General features: G+C 38.0%; 1 protein-coding gene across 9 annotated transcripts in view; it reads left to right on the forward strand.

Annotated features, from left to right (window-relative positions):
• robo1 (roundabout, axon guidance receptor, homolog 1 (Drosophila)) overlaps window positions 1-21600 on the forward strand; it is a 331113-nt gene that overhangs the window by 88008 nt on the left and 221505 nt on the right. For 8 of the 9 annotated variants that reach the window (XM_017707190.2, XM_037546677.1, XM_037546676.1 and 5 more), the window contains exon 3: window positions 17937-18023. The exons of the other annotated variant lie outside the window; for it this stretch is intronic. In XM_017707190.2, the coding sequence (XP_017562679.1) occupies window positions 17937-18023 (87 nt within the window). The remainder of the gene's footprint in view (window positions 1-17936; window positions 18024-21600) is intronic. 9 annotated transcript variants of the gene reach the window in all.

Below are 21600 nucleotides of genomic sequence, written 5' to 3' on the forward strand. Positions count from 1 at the left end.
CTTTTATTCTGTTTAACCTTGAAGGGTCTCTTATCTAAGGTGCATCACATAGAGCCTTGGTATTTAATATCCCAAATTGAAGTGTGTTAATGCACATTCAGATACTGAACACAGTGTCTGAATGTGTTTCGCTTCCATCGTTCTTTGAGGTTTAAAACTGGACCAATGCCTTGCCGACCACTTCACTTAAAGGTCAATTCTACTAATTAATATTTAAGTTGTTGATGTTAACAAAGTCATACAGAGTGGTTTGATGTGAGATACTGCATTGTAGAAAAATGTTTTTTACAATGGTGCTGTTGGTAACCAGGAACCAAAATGTATTTGTAATTATTTATTTCTATGAAGTACCTTTCAGAGGAATTAACTGCTTTACCCCATCTTAAATCTAGTTAATATATCTAATATTTCTCATTGTGAGGTTGTTCTGAGTATATTATAAGGTTATTTAACCCATTACAGGACTCATTTTTATTCATTTTAGTACTGTGGAATTATATCATGCTTCTCAAAGCAAGCAAAGTTATCTGTCAACATAGTGATTTAATCCAAATTTACAAAATTGCTTAAAAGAGGTCAAAATGTCATTAAGTTAAAAAAATCTCAGAATGTTCTTACAACAATCTCAGAATGAGAAGTATTGAATTTATTGATTAGATTTAAGATGATTGCTGTCTTTCTGTAGCATATGCACTTGGTTCCTATCATCATAATTGTCTAAACTATCCGAACTTGGTAAGATTTCTTTAGAATGGCACCCTTCACATCAGCTCACTCTGAATGACTATTTACAACTTAACCATTTAACTCCTTAATGGCCAGGGCTCCCTGGGGGTCCAGAGTTTTATTACACATTTCTATAACCTAGGAATACCTCAGCCAGTTTGCACTGAAGTCCCTGTAGTTACTGAATACTGTGCCTTAGTATGTGATAAGATTGTGATTTTAAGGGGTTAATTATGCAGAAACATTGAAAAATTGGTTAGTTTAGTTTTAGTTAATGAATTTAGTGCTGAGTACATAAGAAATAATGTATTCGATGCTATAGGCAATGCATTTTCTTTTCACATCCTAGAAAAATACCATCCCAACAGTTTTCCTGAATTTTGGCTACTGAAGTGGCATAATACTGAATGATATTAAAGTACCATTTTAATAGAACACTAATAAAAATATAGTTTCTTTGAAATGGCATGGCAGTGTAAAATGCACTTTATTGGATAGGACTGTAAGCATGTGTAAAAGTATTTTTTGTTTTGTTTTGTTTTTATTCATTAATTTATTTTAGTTGCAAATGAGACCTTTCCCCTGGTCCCAATTTGGCTACAAGATCAATAAATAAGACTTTAGAGAGGTGACTCTAATACACTGGCCCAGCTGGTGATTAAAAAAAAGAACCCAGATGCATTCTCTGCCGTTTGGAGGTCACTGTTCAAGTCCACTGCGCTCTCTCCCGCTCTCTCGCTCTCTCTCGCTCGCTCTCTATCCTCTTTCTCTCTCTCTCTCTCTCTCTCTCTCTCTCTGTGTCTCCCTCTCTCTCTCTGCATGTCTCCCTCTCTCTCTCCCTCTCTCTCTCGCTCTCTCTCTCACTCTCTCTCTTGCTCTCTCTGTCAGCCTCTCTCTTGTGGCTCCAGGAGGTTTGAAGCCTCTGTAATTAGTTAACAATGAGCTGTGAATCTCAATTACTGTACGTTACACAAGGTCAGAGCACAAGAAAAGGACAAGAGGGGTGAGACACCAGGAGAGAGATGGACGTTTTTGGAACTAGAGCCACTTTTCAAACCTTACACCACTGCTGAGGGTTTTACCAAAAGCTTTCTAAACCATTATTTGAACAGCCATTGATTTTCTTTCTGTCCACCACTTTTACCACAATGCATCAAACTTATGCAATGCTTTTGTCAGTGAAACCTATGGCAGCCGTCAAAACCCAATGCCTTTTCAAACTTTTTTTCATTCTGCTGCTTTCCATTGCAAGGAATGTGACCTCAGAGTTAGCAGGTTGTGAATTATGGGGGAAAGCGAAACTTTCTGGAGCTGGAGTGGAAAAACAGGTGGACAGAGGCACAGTTCGTAAATTACACGCTATGAAAGGTGCTGCATTAAAAAAAAAGTGGGGTCTTGTTGGCCACTCCTGGGATTTGATGGAGTCAAAAGGTCTTTCGCTTGTGCGGGAATGAACTTTCAGGGTCAACCAGCAGATCACAATCCCCTTGAAGTTGATTTTGCTTTGTTTTATGGTCCTTGGGTGCCCTCATTTTCGCACACATGCACATACACGCTCATGTGCACATGACCATGAGAGCAGAGACACCCTGCACATCCGGCTCTAGAACCCGTGTGCCAATCCCAAGTCAGGCCTGTGAGAACAGTCCTATTCGGCCCGCAAAATTATTACAATTTTCTGTTCTTATTGGTCGATTTCACCCTAAGATGCACTACAGTCCCCAGCTGCACTGCAACATTGTGTGTATTCTGAACCCCTTCCCCCAACAACAATCTACGGGCCAGTGGTCCACTGATATTTCTTAAATTGGCCCTTTAATGGTTTAATTTGAAACCCCTGCTCTAGAAAAACACATACAGTCACCATTGTTAAAAAAAAACGAAAAAAACCCCCCAAAAACAATAAGCAGTGCTCGCAAGTACAAAACAAAACTCCTTTTAGTACTTCATTTAAAAATAATTAGCTAATCACAGTAAACATCACTTAAAGGGTCACCATCTCTGCTTTTATTCTGCACACACAGCCTTTACTTTATTAAAATTTTGAACAGCTGAAGCTGGAAACCCAGAAACATACTAGTAGAAAAAGTCCAAAACAGCTGCTTAAATAAGGCTGAAAGATGAATTCAGCTGCTTCACAAAGTACCATTTTTGAATTGCAAGAGCTGTAATCTTCATTATAGCCTATATTATCAACAGTGATGACATAATAACGTTTAATTGGGGAACTTAATAACACAGAGCTTGCAAAATGTGTTTAGATGAGTTAGACCAATCATGCAATCAAACAACCAAATAACTATATTCTGTATTCAAAACAACATAGCCAAAAATTAACTGGCAGTCTGGCAAACTATGTTCAATATTCAAGCCTCAAGCCAGAAAAAAAGTGGATATGCTGGTCTTCTTGGTCAAAAAAAAAACAGGCCTGCAAGATAATATATAGAAAATAACCGCAAATTCATGAATTCTCTGGACCTTCTCTGCCTTGCCTGTGCATATTCCCCCTCTATGCCTTATTCAGGTCATAGTATTGGTTGTTCAGTGAGGTGCTAGTCTATCATTCTGACTCTGACAGTAGTGACGCTGAAGCATTTATCACTCAGCTTTTTGGCCTGAGTAGTGCAGCAGCTTGTACCATTGCATGCTGAGGTTTCCTTGAAGTTGGAAACCTCTAAATATCTCCTCTGAGCGATTTCTCTCTCGAGCTCAACCACACAGAAGTGAAAGCCTCATCAACATGTTTTCATACTGAATTATTCATGTTAAATGAGGGAGCGAGTGAGTCAGTGAGTGGTTGAGGGGTTTTTAGCTGCCCTGTGCAGTTTGGCAGATGTGCTAGCATACAATTATCCATTAGCAAAGGAAAGTTACATCACAGTGATGGCTGACATTGTGTCTATATTGGGACAGGCTGTGACATGTATATGGAAACTAATCTACTGTCTTGGTAGCACTTATTTTACCACTGTGTGTTGTATGTGTTTTTCAGGGATTATTTCACTGACCTGGGAGCTTTAGGACCTTTTGTCAAATTACTGCATAGCAACAGGCCCCAGCTGTAGGGCTTTTGCGATTGAGAAGTAGTTCTGCTCTGCAGCATTTCCATGGCTTGCTTTATTCAGTCAATGAAGATGTTTAGAACTTTACCCCTTTATAGAGGCATTTTACTCCATAATCTGTAATCAGCCTCATTTTTTTTTTATCATTTTCATGTTTTCATTCACCTGTGTTCTCTCCCTGTGATGTCAACCAGTCCTGAGTGCAAGCATAGCCACTGCTCTTTAGACTATTTAACACAAGCAATCTAGCATTAGTCTAACTCTCTGCTTAGTTCTAGAACAAAATTGTACAGAAAATAGTGATTATGTCTTTCTTCAGCACAAAATAGATGCCTAAGCTTTTTACCCATGGCGAACTGTGACTATTAGAACTAGGCCTTCAAGTTAAACAAGTAAAATTCAAAACTCGATGAAAATATGAAAAACAATACCCACCTCTGTGATACTCTGTGATACAGCAAAGCTGACATTGTTTCACATGAACACTTTCTGATGAGGCTGTTAACTTCTTATGTGAATTTTCTGGTCCACCTTAAATGTTGCAGCAGTTACATTCTGACACATTAGGCATCAGAATGTAACTGCTGCACAGTTTAAGGTGGAACAAAGGATTTGTTGTCTTTTCTGATCGTGCCTCATATTTATGTGTTGTTTTTCTTTTGCATGGTCTTGTTTGTATTCATTTTCGCTGCCTCATGTGCATCTTTGTACTGATTCTATGCACAACACTTTGGACAATATAAGTTGTTTTAAAACTTCTTTATAAATAAACTTTTCTTACTTACTTTCAGTAGAGAGGTCTAGTGTACAGCTGCCACTGCTGTTTTCCACTTCTAATAAACCACTGGTTAAGCTGCTGCTGGCATTCATGGTCAGAGACGTATCTAGAACTTCCAGACAGCCTAGAATTACAATTTAAGGTGAGTGGTTGATTCCACTGTCACTTTGAAATTACACTGATAATCTAATATGTTAGGAGTTCTCCTCAGCATTTCAAGGCGTAACCAATAGGAGAGCTTGCTTACTACATCTACCTAGAAACTACGGAGAAAAACAGCTTTGCATTTTAAGAGTTTGACCCTTTTTTAATATTTAGCAGTAAAACAATGGTAGTATTACAATACTTCCAGATGATTCTATTGAAGGAAAATAATTATTAAACAAACAGACATGCTTTTTTTAATTCTTAGAAGGCCCTGAGGATTCCCCTCTGGTTTTATAACATTTATAACAGAAAAAAGAAGCCCAATCAAGGTAAGGTATACTGAGACCCAGATAACATTGCTAATTGTAGCTTTTTTACTTGTTATCCTTCTCAACTGATGAGCCGTTCCTGTTGCTTGAGTAATCCATTCTCTCCATTCTCTTCATTGTTGTTTGCATCATGATTTGAAGACAGTTACTACAGTTATACAGTTGCAATAAAGTTTGTTTTCCAAGTACTTCCTAACTGTATGTTCACATATAACATTTACAGAGCAAAAGGCGACCAGTCATTTCTTAGAGGAGTATATATTTTGAGGCTGCAGTTTAGCAGCAAGCTGCGGGCAACAAAAAAAGCTTAAAAAATAGAAAATTAAGAAATAGATGAGGTTATAATAAAATGAATATTCAGAACAGCATATTTCAGAGGTGGTGATTAAATCACAAGCTGTAACTTGAAGAAAAAACACTTACATATATAATTACAGTGTATTATCTATCATTTTATTCACTTCTTGTTAACAGAAACATTGAACAAAACACATAAAACTTTTGGCTGAAAGTTTTTTATATTTAAATCCACACCGGCATAATTTATTATTGTGTATAGAAACAATAAAATTGTATTTGTTTATTAATTGCAGTCCACCTGAGTGTTTTGTGTTTTTTTCTTTTTCGCAGTGATGTGGATTAATGTTATTGTGGTACTCTAAACAGGCTCTGAAAGGGAACAATGCTGCATGCTATGGCGCCATCACATGAAGTGTTTAAGATACAATAGCAGGACGTCTGCAAGGCAGTTGCTAATCAGAGAAAATGAAGATTGGCACTTCAAGGCCACACTCAAGCATAAATGAGTTAGATTTTAATAAATGTGCTAATTAGAAATCTGAGGACAGCCAGCGGGAAGCGTGCACATTAGTTTTCCTCTCCCTTTTGTGGCTCAGTATTGGAGGAGACTGGGCTAAAATTGGGCCTTTGTTTGGGCCGTATGCAGACTGAATGGGATCAGTAATGAAACAATATGCATCGACAGAAGCCAGATTTAAATATTCAGAGCACCTGAATTAATGAGTGGAGGGGCATTCAGTCAGTCAGATGTCAGCATGCAAGAATAACATCTGACTTCATCATGGTCTGCTTAGTGCACCGTTTAACACTTATTTCAACAAACAATACCTTAACTTGTGTGGTCCAACAGATGAAAATGAATGTGTTGTGGCAGAAATAGCACATCTGTGATTTGTAAGAAGAGCCTGGTTTATTAGGCAGAGTAGAGCAGGGTCTGAAAAAACAGTTAATTCGCAGTTTTAGCTTCTAGAGTCAATAGTGTGCTATGCTGCAAGTTCAAAAGGTGAAAAAGAACCAAAATAATTCCAGAAATCCAAAGCTGTACTGGATGCATTAGTGCCAGATGTTTGACGCTGTGATGTTCTCCTTTCATGTGTTATACCTTAAACATGTGAATGTAGCGAAAATGTTGCCAGTGTCCATTTTGAGTTATAGCTGAGCAGATTTAGCGTGTAAAATGTCAAATGCATTATGGCCGGTGTGGCGATAAGCATGACCACTTTCCAGCTTTTTGTTTGCTTTCCTTCTCTTTTCCAAATGGCCAGCTCTAGCAGATGGCAACGCTGATGCCTGTTCATGTCAATAGCCCTTCTGACGTCCTTCAACTAGGCACTGTCTCTAATAAATTAAAGTTATGCAGTGAGGAGGGTGCATGAGGAGGTCCAGGAGGGCTGGAGGGGTGTGGAGAAACTCATGCAGCCTTTTGTTTCCTTTCATGCATTCTCTGAGAATATATCACCACTCCAGAGTGGGTTATTCCTGAAGCGGTGTTATTGCATTGGTCTTACATATTTCCATAGATCTCGAGCAGATTAGAAGATTTCATCTTGGATCATTTTTTTAAGCGATTTAAACATTGTCAGTATTTATCTAGTAACTGACTTCTTTGTGTCATTTTCTTGAATGTTTCCAAAGTTGACATTGGTTAGCTTCTTAGACATCTTCATTTGCACTTTATGACCAAAGAGTGACATTTTCATAGTAATACTTTATTTGTAAGGCTACACAAAACTTACATAAGCCTTTCTACTGACATAAACCTTTATAAAGGCTTATTCCAGCAGGCGCCTGTTATCATAACGACTGCTTTTGTCCATTTTGATGTCATTTCACCACAGCCAGTCTTAGGACAGCTGACCCTTTTTGAAATAAGCCTTTATGCATGTGTATATTCCACGTCGGTTGTCATGAAAGGCTTGTGTAGGTGCCTTGAATCCTTATGAACACTGCCCTTCAGCAAAGTGTTACTATATTCTGAAAGGTTAAATCTGGAATACTGTACATAAGACTGTTAAATTATTTTATGCCGCCAACATGTAGTGAAAGCAGAAATGTGCATCTTCTCTACTGTAATGTCACTTCATTCACCCTATGTTTTCACAGTGTGTTGCACTGTCAGCAAGATCAAGGCAACCTTTTGCACCTTGCTGGATATGATTCCTCAGCTTTTTCCACTGACTCAAGTTCTTTATCATTGCTCGTTGTCATTATTATGGAGCTGTTCAAATGATTTCATCACCTATAATAATGCTGGTCCCTTTGGCAAGGGCTTTGTGAAAGCAATCTGGGTCTGTGTGTAGTGAGTTTAGGAAGATAAATGGGTGTAAGATTAATAAAGCAATGAAACAGTACCTTCAGTAGCATAACTGACAAATAAAGACACTCAAAGTTTACAAGCATATATCATTCCTGTCGCCACAAAACCTTATCTCCAAAATGGTTACTTTACAGGAGAAGAGACAAATGTTCTTAATTTTATTGGGAGTTAACATGTTTTTTCCAAACAATGTTGGACAATTTATATTTCATCATGAAGTAGGAGTGAGAAAAATAGCCCAAATCTCATATCACTATGCTTAAAGACATTTTCACGATACATGTGTCATGATATTCTGACACACCAACAGAATGCACATGTACTGCTACATTTAAATGCTGCAATTAAAAACTCTTGGCAGAAGAGATTTATTCAGCATTTTACACATTATGCTACACTAAATGTGATTAACTCTTAGAACCCAAAGCCGAACTTCTAGCCTTCATAAATTCAGAACGGTTTATGCTACAGATATGATACACATATCAGACCATTCAGCAGACCCGATCCTAACTAGTCATCAAGTGTTGTCAGCATCAGTGAGTAATCAGTAAATAACCCAAACCTGATATTATTGCTCTGCTTTTTGGCCATCATATTCCAACAAAGGGTTAAAATAGCAACATGATTCACACACCAGATCACTCATCAGACTCACAAGCTAGAGTGATTTCATCCACTTGTGGAGTCCAACTCAAAACTCACTGTGAAACCTGCTATTAGCTCCGTACTTTAGCCTTCCTAGGGCAACAAAAGGGTTAAACCAGACTAGTTGTGTTGTCTTTTTAAAGAAACCCATGAAAAACAGCATAAATGGAGATACAAGGTTTTGTTCCAACAACAACAATATGTTCTTGTTAAGGAAGCACAATAATATCACTATCATCTCGGTGTCAGCAGATAATTGTTTAAAAAGGTCAATATTGGACAGATGTTTAGATTTGATTGATATTATAAACTGTCTGATGATGTTTCATTGATGTTATTGTATTTTTAAGTGTTTTTTATTTATTTATTTATTTATTTACTGCATTCATAAGCCTATAGATGTAAATATTGTATTTCTCCTAATGGTAATCCAGGTGGAGCTAGTCTCAGTTTCTACATTTTATAAATGATTATGTGCCAGAATCATTTTCAATATCGGCAGAGATGTACATGAAAAGTATTGAATATCGGCATCGGCCTACGGTTCTCATATCAGAGAGTCCATCAGTTCTATGCGTTTTCCCACAAACCTGATGGTCAGATGAATGTTCCAAATGCAGCTATGGATACTGTAGGCTGACCACCTATTTTTGGCTCGCTTGCTAAATGTAATCTGCATCATTATTAATTTAAACACACAATTTCTACAAGACAGATGTGCTTTACTAGGAGCTCATAAATCAAAGTGCCTCATGAAGGCACTGAAATGTTGTCATAAACCCACAAAGAGTATCATTATGGGATATCCCCTGTAATGAGAGCTAGTAACAGTGCATTACTGAAATAAATAATGCACACATGGGTGTGAATTATCTGGTTCACGACATGAAGTAACTGCTTCAAAGCCAAAACTAGAAGTTAGCTAAATCATAAAAACCCCATTAGCATACATCATCAGAATAGATGCAAATAAACATAAATACAAGAATTTCTGTTTTTTCTCTTCTTTCGTTTTAAGAGGTTGAAATCTTGTGAACTAGTCTGTAGAGCAAAATTTGGCACTATATGTCTCATGGATTGAATTCACTACTAGCACATTTGATGAAACAGAAAGTATTAATTAGCCAAACCAGGTATTGAATGATAGCTACAAATAACACTGGGCTGCCACAATGAGAGGCTTTGAAATGGTTAGACATACACATTGACATACATAAGACCACCACTTATTTTAACAATATTATTTCAATTTATTCTAATTTTAGTGTTTTCTGAACAATGGTTACTGTGCAGGTGAATGGCCTTTTACCTGTAATTTCTCAAGTGCCTTAAATGTTTGCACAGTATTGTGTATAACATCATACAGTGCTTGTTTTGTTGAGGACAGGCCTCTCACTGAAGAATTTATTCCATAGAAATAACTCCTGATAGAGCCGGACATCCTAGCCAGCTGGAAGGTGGCAGTTTGTTTTTTCTTCACCATCTTGTTTGCAGAAGAGATTGGCAGGTGAGGTAGTAACTTATATATGAAAGGCAGTTGAAGCTGGAAGTGGTCTGCTTGTACTGCAAATCAGGCCAAGATTGTACGGTAAATTTAATCATTACAGGAAGTGGAAGTATATGTATTAATATGCCAAAATCTGCTGGCGATCTGCCACCTGTCATCTTAGTGACAGAGCAGTAAGCTTGATACGATGCTCACTGTGTGGAAATACTGCTGACTCTTTCATTTTCACCTTTAATCTGATCAGATTTTGCATGCTGGCGTTATCTGAACAAGTTAGTTTCGTTAAAACTCACTGAGTCGTTATCCCACACATTTGCCTAGATGTGAGCGGGTGTAGAGAAAGAGAAGAAGACAAGAGGAAGGGGAGGGGGAGAAAGAAAAAGTGAGGAGAAAGAGAGATGGGTGTGTGTGTGTGTGTGTGTGTGTGTGTGGAGAGAGAGAGAAAGAGTCTATAGAGGACAGATAGTGTCTATTATTTGCTCAGCTTGTATGATAGCCTGTCTAATGCCCAGTAAACTGTGACCTGTGCATTTACTGGTATAATAGCTGAGTAATTACTCTTATAGACTAAAATTACTGGGCATATTAAAAACCTTCTTTTCTTTTTGGGCTTTGACTCAGTGTCAAGAAGAGAATTTAATCTAAATATTCATTGATTATTCAAAGGTTGCCCTCTGCGATGATCTTGCTCTAGCTCATGCATATCACACACTACCAATTCCACATTTTCTTTTGTCATAATATTCTATACAAAAAGGATTTATTTTCATGGCAGATGCAGAAGATATATCTCTAGTGATTTTTCTATGTGAGTAGCCATATATGACACTGACAGTGTGACAGTGTGCTTAATTTAAATCCAAAACACTAAACCTACAAAGACTTTAATCTCTGGGTTTGGGTAAGATGCCTCTTGTTGTGGGTTACATTCACATTCTTACACAATGAGAAAGAAATAAAGAGCATTTGTCAGAAAGCAAAGCAACGCCCTGGTTGGTATTTTCCATGAGTTGTTTTGCCCACAACAAAACTCAGGCAAAAGATGACATCATTATGTGATGAAGCCACGAAACTTGTGTTTTTACTTCAAAGTCTGACGTGCTGATGAATTAGATTCGTGAGCTGAGATTTTGTCATAGACTCCATAATTAAAGTTGGAAGAATTCCCCTTCCATTGTGACTTTGACACTTGGCTAATGACAGAAGTGGCTGTGGGCCCAAATGAGGTTTCAGGGTGTTGAAAAGCAGGTTTGGATGTATTGTTTATGACAGACCACATGCCTGCAGGAAGTATGTCTTTTAGTCAGAGCCTTTTCCACACCATGCATATGCCTGCCGGCAGGTGTTTGGTGGTTGTATTTCATCTAGAAAGCAAACAGACAAAGAGCTTTACGGTAACAGCAGCCAGGCCTTTTTCTTTAGCTTCCGTAGCCCATTGGATGTTATGCTTAGTTTTACAAATAACATTGCCTGCTGTTTTAAGCTTTTTTTCCTCATCATCAGTGGTCTAGTATTTATTACTACTATCAAATTTTAACATGAGAAAGAATATATAAAGAAGGATATTTATGCAAATTAAAAACTCCCCAGCTCCTCACTAAACTGTCTGCATAAATTACTTGAAAACCTTGAAGTGTTTTACAAATATAATTCATAAGTTGTGTAGAAAAACAGCCAGGTGACCAGGGTCCTCTCTGTGTGGAGTTTGCACGTTCTCCCCATGTTTGCATGGGTTTCCTCCAGGTTCTCCGGTTTCCCACCACTGTCCAAAGACATGCAGTTAGGTGAAAGGTGAATCTAGTGTTAGTGAATCAGATACAGCAGTGCTTTTGGAGGTTTTATATGCTGTGTCCACTTACTGTCCACTCTATTAGATTCACCTATGATGTTGGTCCACCTTGTAGATGTAAAGTCAGAGATGATAGCTCATCTTTTGAGGCACAGTTTGTGTTGGTCATCCTCTAGTTCTTCATCAGTGGTCACAGGACGTTGCCCACAGGATGCTGTTGGCTGGATATTTTTGGTTGGTTTACTATTCTCAGTCCAGGAATGACACCAGGATGTTTAAAAACTCCAGCAGCACTGCTGTGTGTGATCCGGTCGTGCCAGTGCAACACACACCAACACGCCACCACCACGCCAGTGTCACTGCAGGGCTGAGAATGACCCAAAACCCAAATAATACCTGATGCCCACGACTTCAGACTGGATTACACCACTGTTTGCTATTTTATATTTCTTTTGAACTTCATTACCTTGACGACATTTTAAATCACTCAGAGTCCTGTGTGCATTATTTTGCCACTGCTTCTAATCAACAGCGCTTGTTCTGAATCCCCTGCTTGCTCTTTCTGTGGTTACTGTGTGCACTTCAGACTAACCTGTCAGTGAAGTGATTGGGTTTTCTTTTTTATTCTTTGTCTGTTTAATTATGTACATTAATCAGTGCATGTCACAGAGGAGCAGAGTCTGAGGCAGCACCATTTGACATGTTTATTCACTACGTGGTTCCCAAACTAACTCTGTTGAAGATTTGCCCCAGGGCTACTATATAACTGTCAGACAGACCACTGACAGGTAAAATATATCAATTTACCAAGCCCACAAATGGCAAGAAAGTTCACAATGATGCCTGATTAGCATCTGGCTGTGTTTGAACTGGGTCAAGGGCTTGGTGATGATTCATTGGAGGGAAAAAAAGAGTTTGGCTTTAAAACTCTGACTTTGTAGGAGTCAGCCTGTTTCTTGTGCTTTTTGATACTGATATCAGCTCATCTACCAACTATACATCAGGCTTTCTTGCAGAAGAAACAGTTGCAGGGTTAGAATATTGTAGATATGAAAGCACACAAAGCTTGCAAATAAGTGATTCTTATCTCACCTTGTGAGGCAAAAACACCTAATATTTTGACACAGCATGTTTTCAATGCAAATTAGGTTTCATTATAAGTTTGCAGCAACATATTAACCACTTAAATGGCTGGGGCCTGCTAGTGGGCCCAAAGTTTTATTACACTTCTATAATCTAAGAAGAGCCCAACCAGTCTGCACTAAAGTCCCAGTAGTTGCTGAATAATTACTAATGATTAATGATGATAAATAATCATTCATTTTATCCTCTTGTTTTGTCAGTACTCAACCCTTTAAAGAGGAATTCCACTACTGTTTAAAAAATTTATTCATATTTAGCTTGTTAAATTATTAACAAAGCCATGTCATAGAGTTTGATGTGAAATGTGCCACTTTTGAGTTACATGCTGAGTCAGAATGATAGGAACCAGATGTCTGAAGTGATTAATTCCTCAAAAGCTACATCACCAAAAGCTGTTGCATTAAATGGCAGTCAATACGCTGCTTGATGCCTGAGACAGTTTTGAGATAATGTTTTGATCTCTAGTGTCATCATCATCATCATCTTTAACGGCTTGGTCCAGAAAGGAGAATCCCAGACGACCCTGTCCCCTGCTTCCTCCAGCTCATTTCGGGGAATCCTGAGCTGCTTCTAGGCCAACTTGAAGATGTAATCCCTCCAGTGGGTCCTAGGAATGACCCTGGGGTCTCATCCTAGTAGGCCGTCCTGGTAAACCCCAGGAGACATACCTGTAGTGTATCTTTATTTTAATCCATTCATGGCAGTGAGGTACTTGCAGGGTGTAGCAAGGCTAAGTAGTACCCAACCTTACATCAACTCTACATATAAAAACTCAGAAGACATGTGTAGGTTCATTGGTGGTTTTGGATTGCCAATACAATGGATAAATTTGTCTTGTAGACATTGTGACTCCTGGTTCCTATCACAGCCACTGTAAAGAAATCTGTCTGCACATTTCTCAACAGGCAACATTTCACATCAAATATCTCTGAGTGACCTTGTTTACATCTCAAAAATTCATTTATACATAAATTTAAGAAAAACTTTGGAATTCCCCTTTAAGGTGTGTAAAGCATCTTTCGGCTAAAAGAGATTTCGTATGTACTTTTAACAACAGTTTAGAAAATAAATTTATTTAGCAAAGCCTGTTCTTCATTCTATAGAAGACACTGAGAATAACTGGCAAAATATTCTGAAATTACTGGCTAATTACTTACACCTTACTTAACTAAAACATAAAAAATTAGATATTACATGGAAATATTATTGTTTGTGCCTATTGGCCAATATCAGCATCGGCCCAGCTTTGTTGCATTTGTGTTCACTGTTACTTAGTTCACTGTCCTTCCACTTACCACCCCAATGAGAGCTCCTCAGCCCTGTTCCTCACTGTCCTCTTCTGCAGATTACACATAAAGGGTCCCTGGAGCTGCCCCTTATTACAATACTTGGTGCTCTGTGTTGGGGGAGCACTGCTCCATATACATAATCCTCCCTCAGCTTCCATGCTGTGATACTGCAGCTAATCATACCCACAGCGACATGCAAAGGTCCCAGTGCAGCAGCTCAGGCCTCCCAGTCACAGCTTCAGAGGACAGATCAAAATTTACAAATTGGCCCCATTCCAAGAGTCAAATTGGCCTAAATCACATTCCCTCTAGTAATGCTGTGTTCCATAATGGTGTGCTCATCCCTTCACCCATGTGTACCTTTCTCTAGATATGTACATTAAAAGCCTTTTGTGTTGAATGGTGTGTAATAGCAAAAGTGCAAGAGCGCTTCCTGACCACTTTGCTCTGACCAATTTGTTCTCTATTTGGTTTAAGTGTGTGGAAATTGTGGCCTATGTTTGTTTTGTTCTGTCTGAAAAGGGCATGGAATTTTTAAGAGCGTTTTTTCCCCTTGTAAAGATGAGCACTTCTGTCTGAAGCAAATAATTCAGCTGATTAGACTGTGAATGTGTTTGTGAGTGAGAGCGAGAGAGAGAGCATGTGAGTGTAACCTGAAGAGACACAGTGTGGAGTTTAATTGGTAACTAGTGGCAATAACTTGCTCAAGTCAGGAAAATTCCTGAAATAAGATTATAAAGGTTCAAAATGTTCTTTTTGATGTTTACTTCCCTGTCCATACAGTCCTTGCAACATTTGTTGTTTTTGTGATGTCACAAAGCCATGTGCATTTACATACAACTGCATATTCAGCCTATAGTATTCTATCTTCACCCATTTATGTGGAAAGCAGTGTGATTAAAAAGTGGCTAGAAAATGGTCAGGTAGGAATGGATTATGACTGCTTTGTTAGTAATAAAACAAACACACATGTAATATTGTGACCACATGAAGAATGTAGTACAAGAAAAAAGTAAGATATGGGCCCTTTAACACAGTGCTACACACCCTTAATGCTTGTTTGTATTCTGCCTTGATTCACAGTCATAATTTAAAGAAGAAAACAACACTGATCAGATCATTTTCTGCCACCTTACATAAACACCCAAAGCATGACACAGTCTGTGCAAAAAAACAGACTTTGTTTATTTAGCTGGCTTTATTAGTTGCATGAACTCTTGCTTTGGCTTAATCACTGACCTGATCCACTGCTATTGTTCAAGATATGTCCAGAAGATAGAATGTACTCCTTTTGTCATGTCTGAGAGTCAGGCTGGGGGTGGGGGGAGTGGGGGGCATGGCCTTCGAACAAATTGGGATTGGCCTCTTTGTGGGTCCATACGGAGAAGTCAGATCGCCACACATGGCCAAGCTTAATGAGTCACCAGGGGAGGGGGATATGATGGGGGCACGGTGGATAGAGGCTGTTTGAATTTGGGGAGCACCAGCTTTTGGTCTGCGAGCCCTGGAGGGCAGCTGGGCACACCACCTGTTAATGAGCTGTGAAGTGGTTCTCATCTAAGAGCTGGCCAGTATACCATGCTCCCTACAGGCAGGAGAAGGCAGAGTGGAAATGGATACTATATTCACTTGTGTTCCTAGTGCATCTGATTGATTTTATTGTTGATAAAAATTGGTTTCTAGGGATTATGTGTGAGCCTTGTCTTCTAGAGCTCAACTGACCAAGGCAAAGCACCTGTGTTTGTCTTTAAATATTACTTTTTTTTTTGCTTTGCGCAGGTTTTTTTTTTTCACTTTAGGGCTTATTTTACCACTAGCATGTTGTTAAAAGAAAATATCTCATTTTCATTATTATGCAGTGTTATTGCAGCAATATATAACAGTGTGTGTACAATGCAGTATAAAATAACATGGTGTCAGTGCACAAACAGACAGCTTTATGTGGTACATTTGAAAAATTTTGCATGTGTGTCCCTTAAATGTTTAGTTGAGCTGTAATGTGATGTCATTTGTTCTTTTGGTATGTCCTTTTCCTTTGCATTATAAATAAGTTCTTATTGGAATAATAATTATTACTCATAAAAATGCAATATTTATAGTTGGCATATATATCTCCCAAAATGTCAAAATAATTCCATCATTAAAATGTAAGCAAAGTTAATAAAAATGGTCTTATGTGAAGCTTCATTTTAAAGAAACTGGTCAAGTCAACTTTGTTCACAGTGGTGGTGATAATAACCAAAAAAGCATCTAAATGCTATATCAGATAGTTATTGCATGAAATGATAATTAATACATTGTCTAATGTCTGTTTTATGGTAGTCTTGTGATAAGATTTGGCCTAAAACTTATTTTTTAAATGGATTCATGGTGGAGAAGTACATGCAAGGCATTATAAGTCACACTAGTCCCAAAGAACACTGTTCCCCCCCCTCCCCCCCCCCCAGATTTACTGCATTTTTTTCATCATCATTATACCTTTGAACACAGAAGAGTCATGTAGGTTCACTGGTAGTTTTGGCTAGTAAAAAAATGGCTATATATGCATTATAGACATTGTGACTTCTGGTTCCTATCACCACCACTGTAAAGAAACCAGAGTCAGTTTCTCTACAATGAACCATTACTCTGTAGCATTACTCTGTGCACTCTAATGCATAAAATATGATGATTAATTTAACATATGTGCAGAGAGATGACTGGTAAATATATAACCAGTTACATAAGGCTGTTAATTTCTCATTCCATAGCCTCTCGCTGGCATGAACTCCAGGAAAAAGGGATGTCTGCTGATGAGAGGAAATAAATATGCCATATCTACTCTAATTACAAGAGAGATCTGTAGCTGGCTCACCCTCCACATGCTGTTAACCTCTCTAATCAACGTCTTTGCCAGCTAATTTGCTTCCACACTAAACTTTACAACGGGCTCACAATAAGAATTAGCATTTAGCATGTTGGCTCAAATGTGTTTATGGTTCGATATCAATGGGCTGGCGGTGGTCAGACATCATCAAGCACTAAGTGCTCTCAGATGAGCTACTTTTGTTTTGTCTGTCTGTCATTTATCCTCTCAATGATGCCAATCTTCATTCAGCATGATGACAGACTGCATGGCGGTCAGCTGGTGAATTCTGACTCACTTTTCATTAAATTTCCCCTCCTCATCCCCTCCCTGGCTCAAATTAACCCCCTGTCATTGCCCCACAATGGAAGTGGGCATGGCCGGGTCTGATTTATCCCACATTTAGCCATCAAAGGGGCACCGACCCCCCTCGCCCCACTCCCCCAAATGGTCCCCCATACAGCCCAATGCCTGGCAAAAAAAAGTCTCATTCTATGAAGCTGGGAAAATGACACGCCTTGATTGGGGTCTGGCCATAGTCAATGAGTGTGTTAAGGACCAAATAGGATGTGTGACAGTATATGTGTGTGAATTTGGAGTGGGTGGTCTTGCCTTTGCCCATATGCTCTCTGGTGGAGTCACACATCCACATATACTTATTCAGGGGATGCTTGGGCTCACTCATGCAGGCCCATGGCGAGTGGTAGCACAGATCTCACCTATGGGATCTTGTAAAGACTTGTGAAGGACTGCTCTGATATCTCTTGGTTGTTCCTCCTATGGATTAATGGCAGACAACTGATTGACATATTGGACCTTCTAGTGACTTATCTATCTGTTATTCATTGCTGTTAATTTAATGCATACCTTTTCTTCCATTGGATATAATAATGTGGGCCTTGAGGTGCGACTGTAGAACAAATTGCTTTAATGGGCGATTGTTCTGGAGTCTGGTTCTGGTGGATTTCTTGTGTCAGGGCTGTTCAGGTGCCACTGTATTTTTGGTGGCCCCTGGTTCTTCTCTGGAAGTCTCAGTCCCTGTGTTACTCCCAACAGACACGGGCACAGCGCAGACGCCAAAAGAAGGGGTCACGCAGGCCCCCGCTTCAGGACATGATGAAGAAAACACCTTGGGCTACACAGGTACTGTTGTTTCTTCTTCTGCTTCCTCCTTGCTTTCTGCTGTAGTTGCTGTATGATTGTATTAGGAACATTACTGCTGCAAAACAGATTGAAGCCATAAGTCACAAGAGGTCGTACCATATACTAAAATATACCAAGGTTCAATAAATAGTTTGATTTATTATTAATAATCTTAATAACTAGCTCTGCAACCAGGCATTGTAGCTTGATATGTGTGGTTTATGGTTGCCAAGCAACAAGAGAGTCAAAGATCATTCAGTGAACAGCACATTTGTTTCTAATAATACGTCTAATTGGTATCAGAACAAGGCTGCAATGTGTAAATGAGCATCCTGACCACCCTCTGGAGTTCATGAAGAGCTTCTGTGGAAGTTTGGAGGAATGCATTTCACATGATCCAGTAAATGAAAATCATTTTAGTCAAAACAATATGTACGTGCAATATTCAAGTAGGATTAGTGTGTTACAAGGCATATTGTAGTCAGAATGTACTGATCTAATTACAATATGGTATTTTGCTCATATGGTGAGGTAATCTACAATGTTGTAGCTCTAGCCCATGTCATTTGCCCCTTTCTGTCTTTTTCATTTGATTGTCTCCTCTTTTTTTCACTCTCAGTGCTCTCTGGTTTGTTGTCAAGTCCGGGGAAACTCTGATTATTACTATAAAAGACTGCATAGTTTCTGCTTTTCTTATATAGACAAAGGCAATGGAGTTTTTTGTTGGGTTGTACCTCACATGAATGACTGGGAACAGTCATCATTAACTGTTTAGCTTAGAGTCATTACTGTTGTTTGGCCATGGTATAATATAATATTACATAGTTGCTTAATTAATTGTGTACTTAGTTACCTAATGAATTATATTTTCATTAAATTTACATTCTGTATTGATCTATACATACCACTGTATGGAATTAGTTCAAACTGTAGTCCCACAGTAATATTTAAAACAACAAAAAAACTTAAGAATTTAGATATTTATAAGGATTATGTTATAATCTACTTAAACTCAAGACATCAATAAAAATGGTAATGAACTAAATTTAAACAAAAAACTCAGAAATAAAGGTTCTGTGCAGGTGCATTTTACATGCATCAAGGTACAAACAACATAAATGTACCCTCAAAGGTACAACAGTGGTTTTATGGTCCAATTGTGCACCATGAACAAGTTTTTCCCAGGTGAAAAGTATATATTTGTACATTTTCATAACCAAATGTTTTAAAACAGAAAAATAAAAAGCCAGGAGATGAGACGGGGTGTTTGGAGTCAGTACAACTTAGAAAATATAATTCCAGTGGATTATGGTACAATTTTTTCACAACTAAAGTTCCTGAGATGTACCCTTGAGGATACTACCTCAGTGACAAAGGGGCACTACCCCCATTACAGTTTCACACCTTTATTTCTGAGAGTGTATTGAAAGGTAGCTTTGGTGTCCCAAACCCTAACCCCTAAACTTTACCTTGTGAAAATAATAGTTTTTTTTTTTATTCAAAAACTTTATTTTTATATCACTACCAAAACACGTAGAGTTTAGGTCCATAGGCAGAGCCTTATTTTAGCTAAACCTCTGCAATTGAGTAGGAAATGAGACTCTAGTGAGCAGTTAGATCTTACTGTCTAGAAATAAATTTGTCCCAAATCTGAAAATTAGTATGTATCGGTAGAATGATGATTATTTTAGAAGTGACAGAATGACATGTTCAGACTTTTATTGCAATAAAATCAATATCACTAAGGTGTAGGGTCATTCAAAGGAAAAGGATTTAAGTTCAAGTTAAAAGTCCAAAATGTGCTTTCAACCCTGACTTTGAACCAATTCGGTAAATTATCCAATTACAGTTGTATTTTAAGGTTTGAACACCCCTGGTCAAGTTACATGTTATATTCATTTAATTAGTTAACACATCCTTTACAGACTTAAAGATGACATTTTCAGAAAAAAAATCATACGCTTTCTTTTTTTTTGCTGATTTTAACTTATTGTAGCATAAAATATGTAATAAACATGTGTCCTTTATAGAGGATGTGTGAAATTATTTTCACAAAACATATAATTTGACCAGGCTTTTGCACATGGATGTATGTATCAAGTGTGTAATTCTGTTTGTTTCAATGACATTGAGTGAAAAGAATTACACCATGCTTAACTTGATAACAATAATTGCAACTTGGGTTAAATATGGAGAGGATGTCATGAGAATTAAACATAAAATGTAATATATTTGCCAACCTTTTGCTATAGGACTGCTATCCAAGATTGTTTGTAGTAATAGTGGAGTAATTTTTGTTTATTATTCACTTACAATTCCCTTGTAATCAGTATAAAACAGTATAAAACAGTATAAAACCTGTACTGAGATTATTTAGAAAGGGTTGCTTCAGTAAAGCTGATTTGTGGGATTGGATAACCTCTAGAAGTTTGTAGAAAAAGGTGAAAGCAATGACCAAAGAAGGAAGCACAGCCAGAATCTCAATCTTCAGGTTGCATTCACTTAGATGAGATTAATCGTAAATTGTAGAGGAGAGATCTGAATATCTTTGCCCTTTGTGCTAAGTAAAAGTAGAAATCACTTTCTCAGGGCACCAGGCTCTACTGCACTGTCGTGTGTTATTCTTGGAGCCAGCCCTCCAACACTATGGGCTGTTAGGATAACAAGTCGATAAGTGAAAAGCAACTCTCACTGTGTGGGTGATCTGGTGGGATAGGATTGGCTGCTACATAGATTAAAGAATGACTCAATAGTCCCAGAGACCCCGTCTTTTCAGAGCCTCTCAAGGTTGAAGATATAGGACGGGTGACTGAGTAATCTGAGCCTGTTTGTATAAAACAGACAGTGCTATCTTTTTTTGTTGAATAGTTTGAGTGAGCATGTGCACACATTCAGAACAGAATTCAGATCATTGAGGACTTATTATTGATTTGTTTTGTAAGTAACAATAAAATGTGAATTCATATAATCAAAATGGTAGTTTTGACACATACAAAAACTACGAAAATCTACATATTATTGATTTCATTATATCATGTTCCTTACATAGTATCATCGTATACATATTTTCCCCGATTTTTATCATTTTTTATACCATTTGAGCACAGCAGCTGCCTTTACCACTGTGTGGAGATTTCATGATGAATAGATCAACAGAAATCCTCTTTACATTAACTTGCATTAAAAGTAAAGAACGTTTTTGCCCTTTCCTGTGAAGTTATGATACTAAGTTTTTTTTTTTTTGTTTTTTTTTTTTTTTAGACAACAACAATATTCAAATGAATGTGACAACAGCATTGAGAAATGCTGTTATTAAAGTAGATGTGTAGGTTCAAATGTAGAAGCAGCTGTTTTTACCTCAGCATTAAAGGGTTAATGTCATTGTTTAATTTTCTAACCGCTGTCTCAGTGTAAGTTCTGATCAAAAAACAATAATTACAGTCACTGTTCTTGATGGTATGGATCTATTTGCTAATCCTGTTTGGTAAAGTTGTTTTCAGGACAGCCGATGATATGAACCATAAGATCACAATGTAACTGGTTTATTATGATTGAGTAATACTAAGCAGAAAAACAT

Source organism: Pygocentrus nattereri, chromosome 17, assembly GCF_015220715.1.
Source record: "Pygocentrus nattereri isolate fPygNat1 chromosome 17, fPygNat1.pri, whole genome shotgun sequence".
NCBI lineage: Eukaryota > Metazoa > Chordata > Actinopteri > Characiformes > Serrasalmidae > Pygocentrus > Pygocentrus nattereri.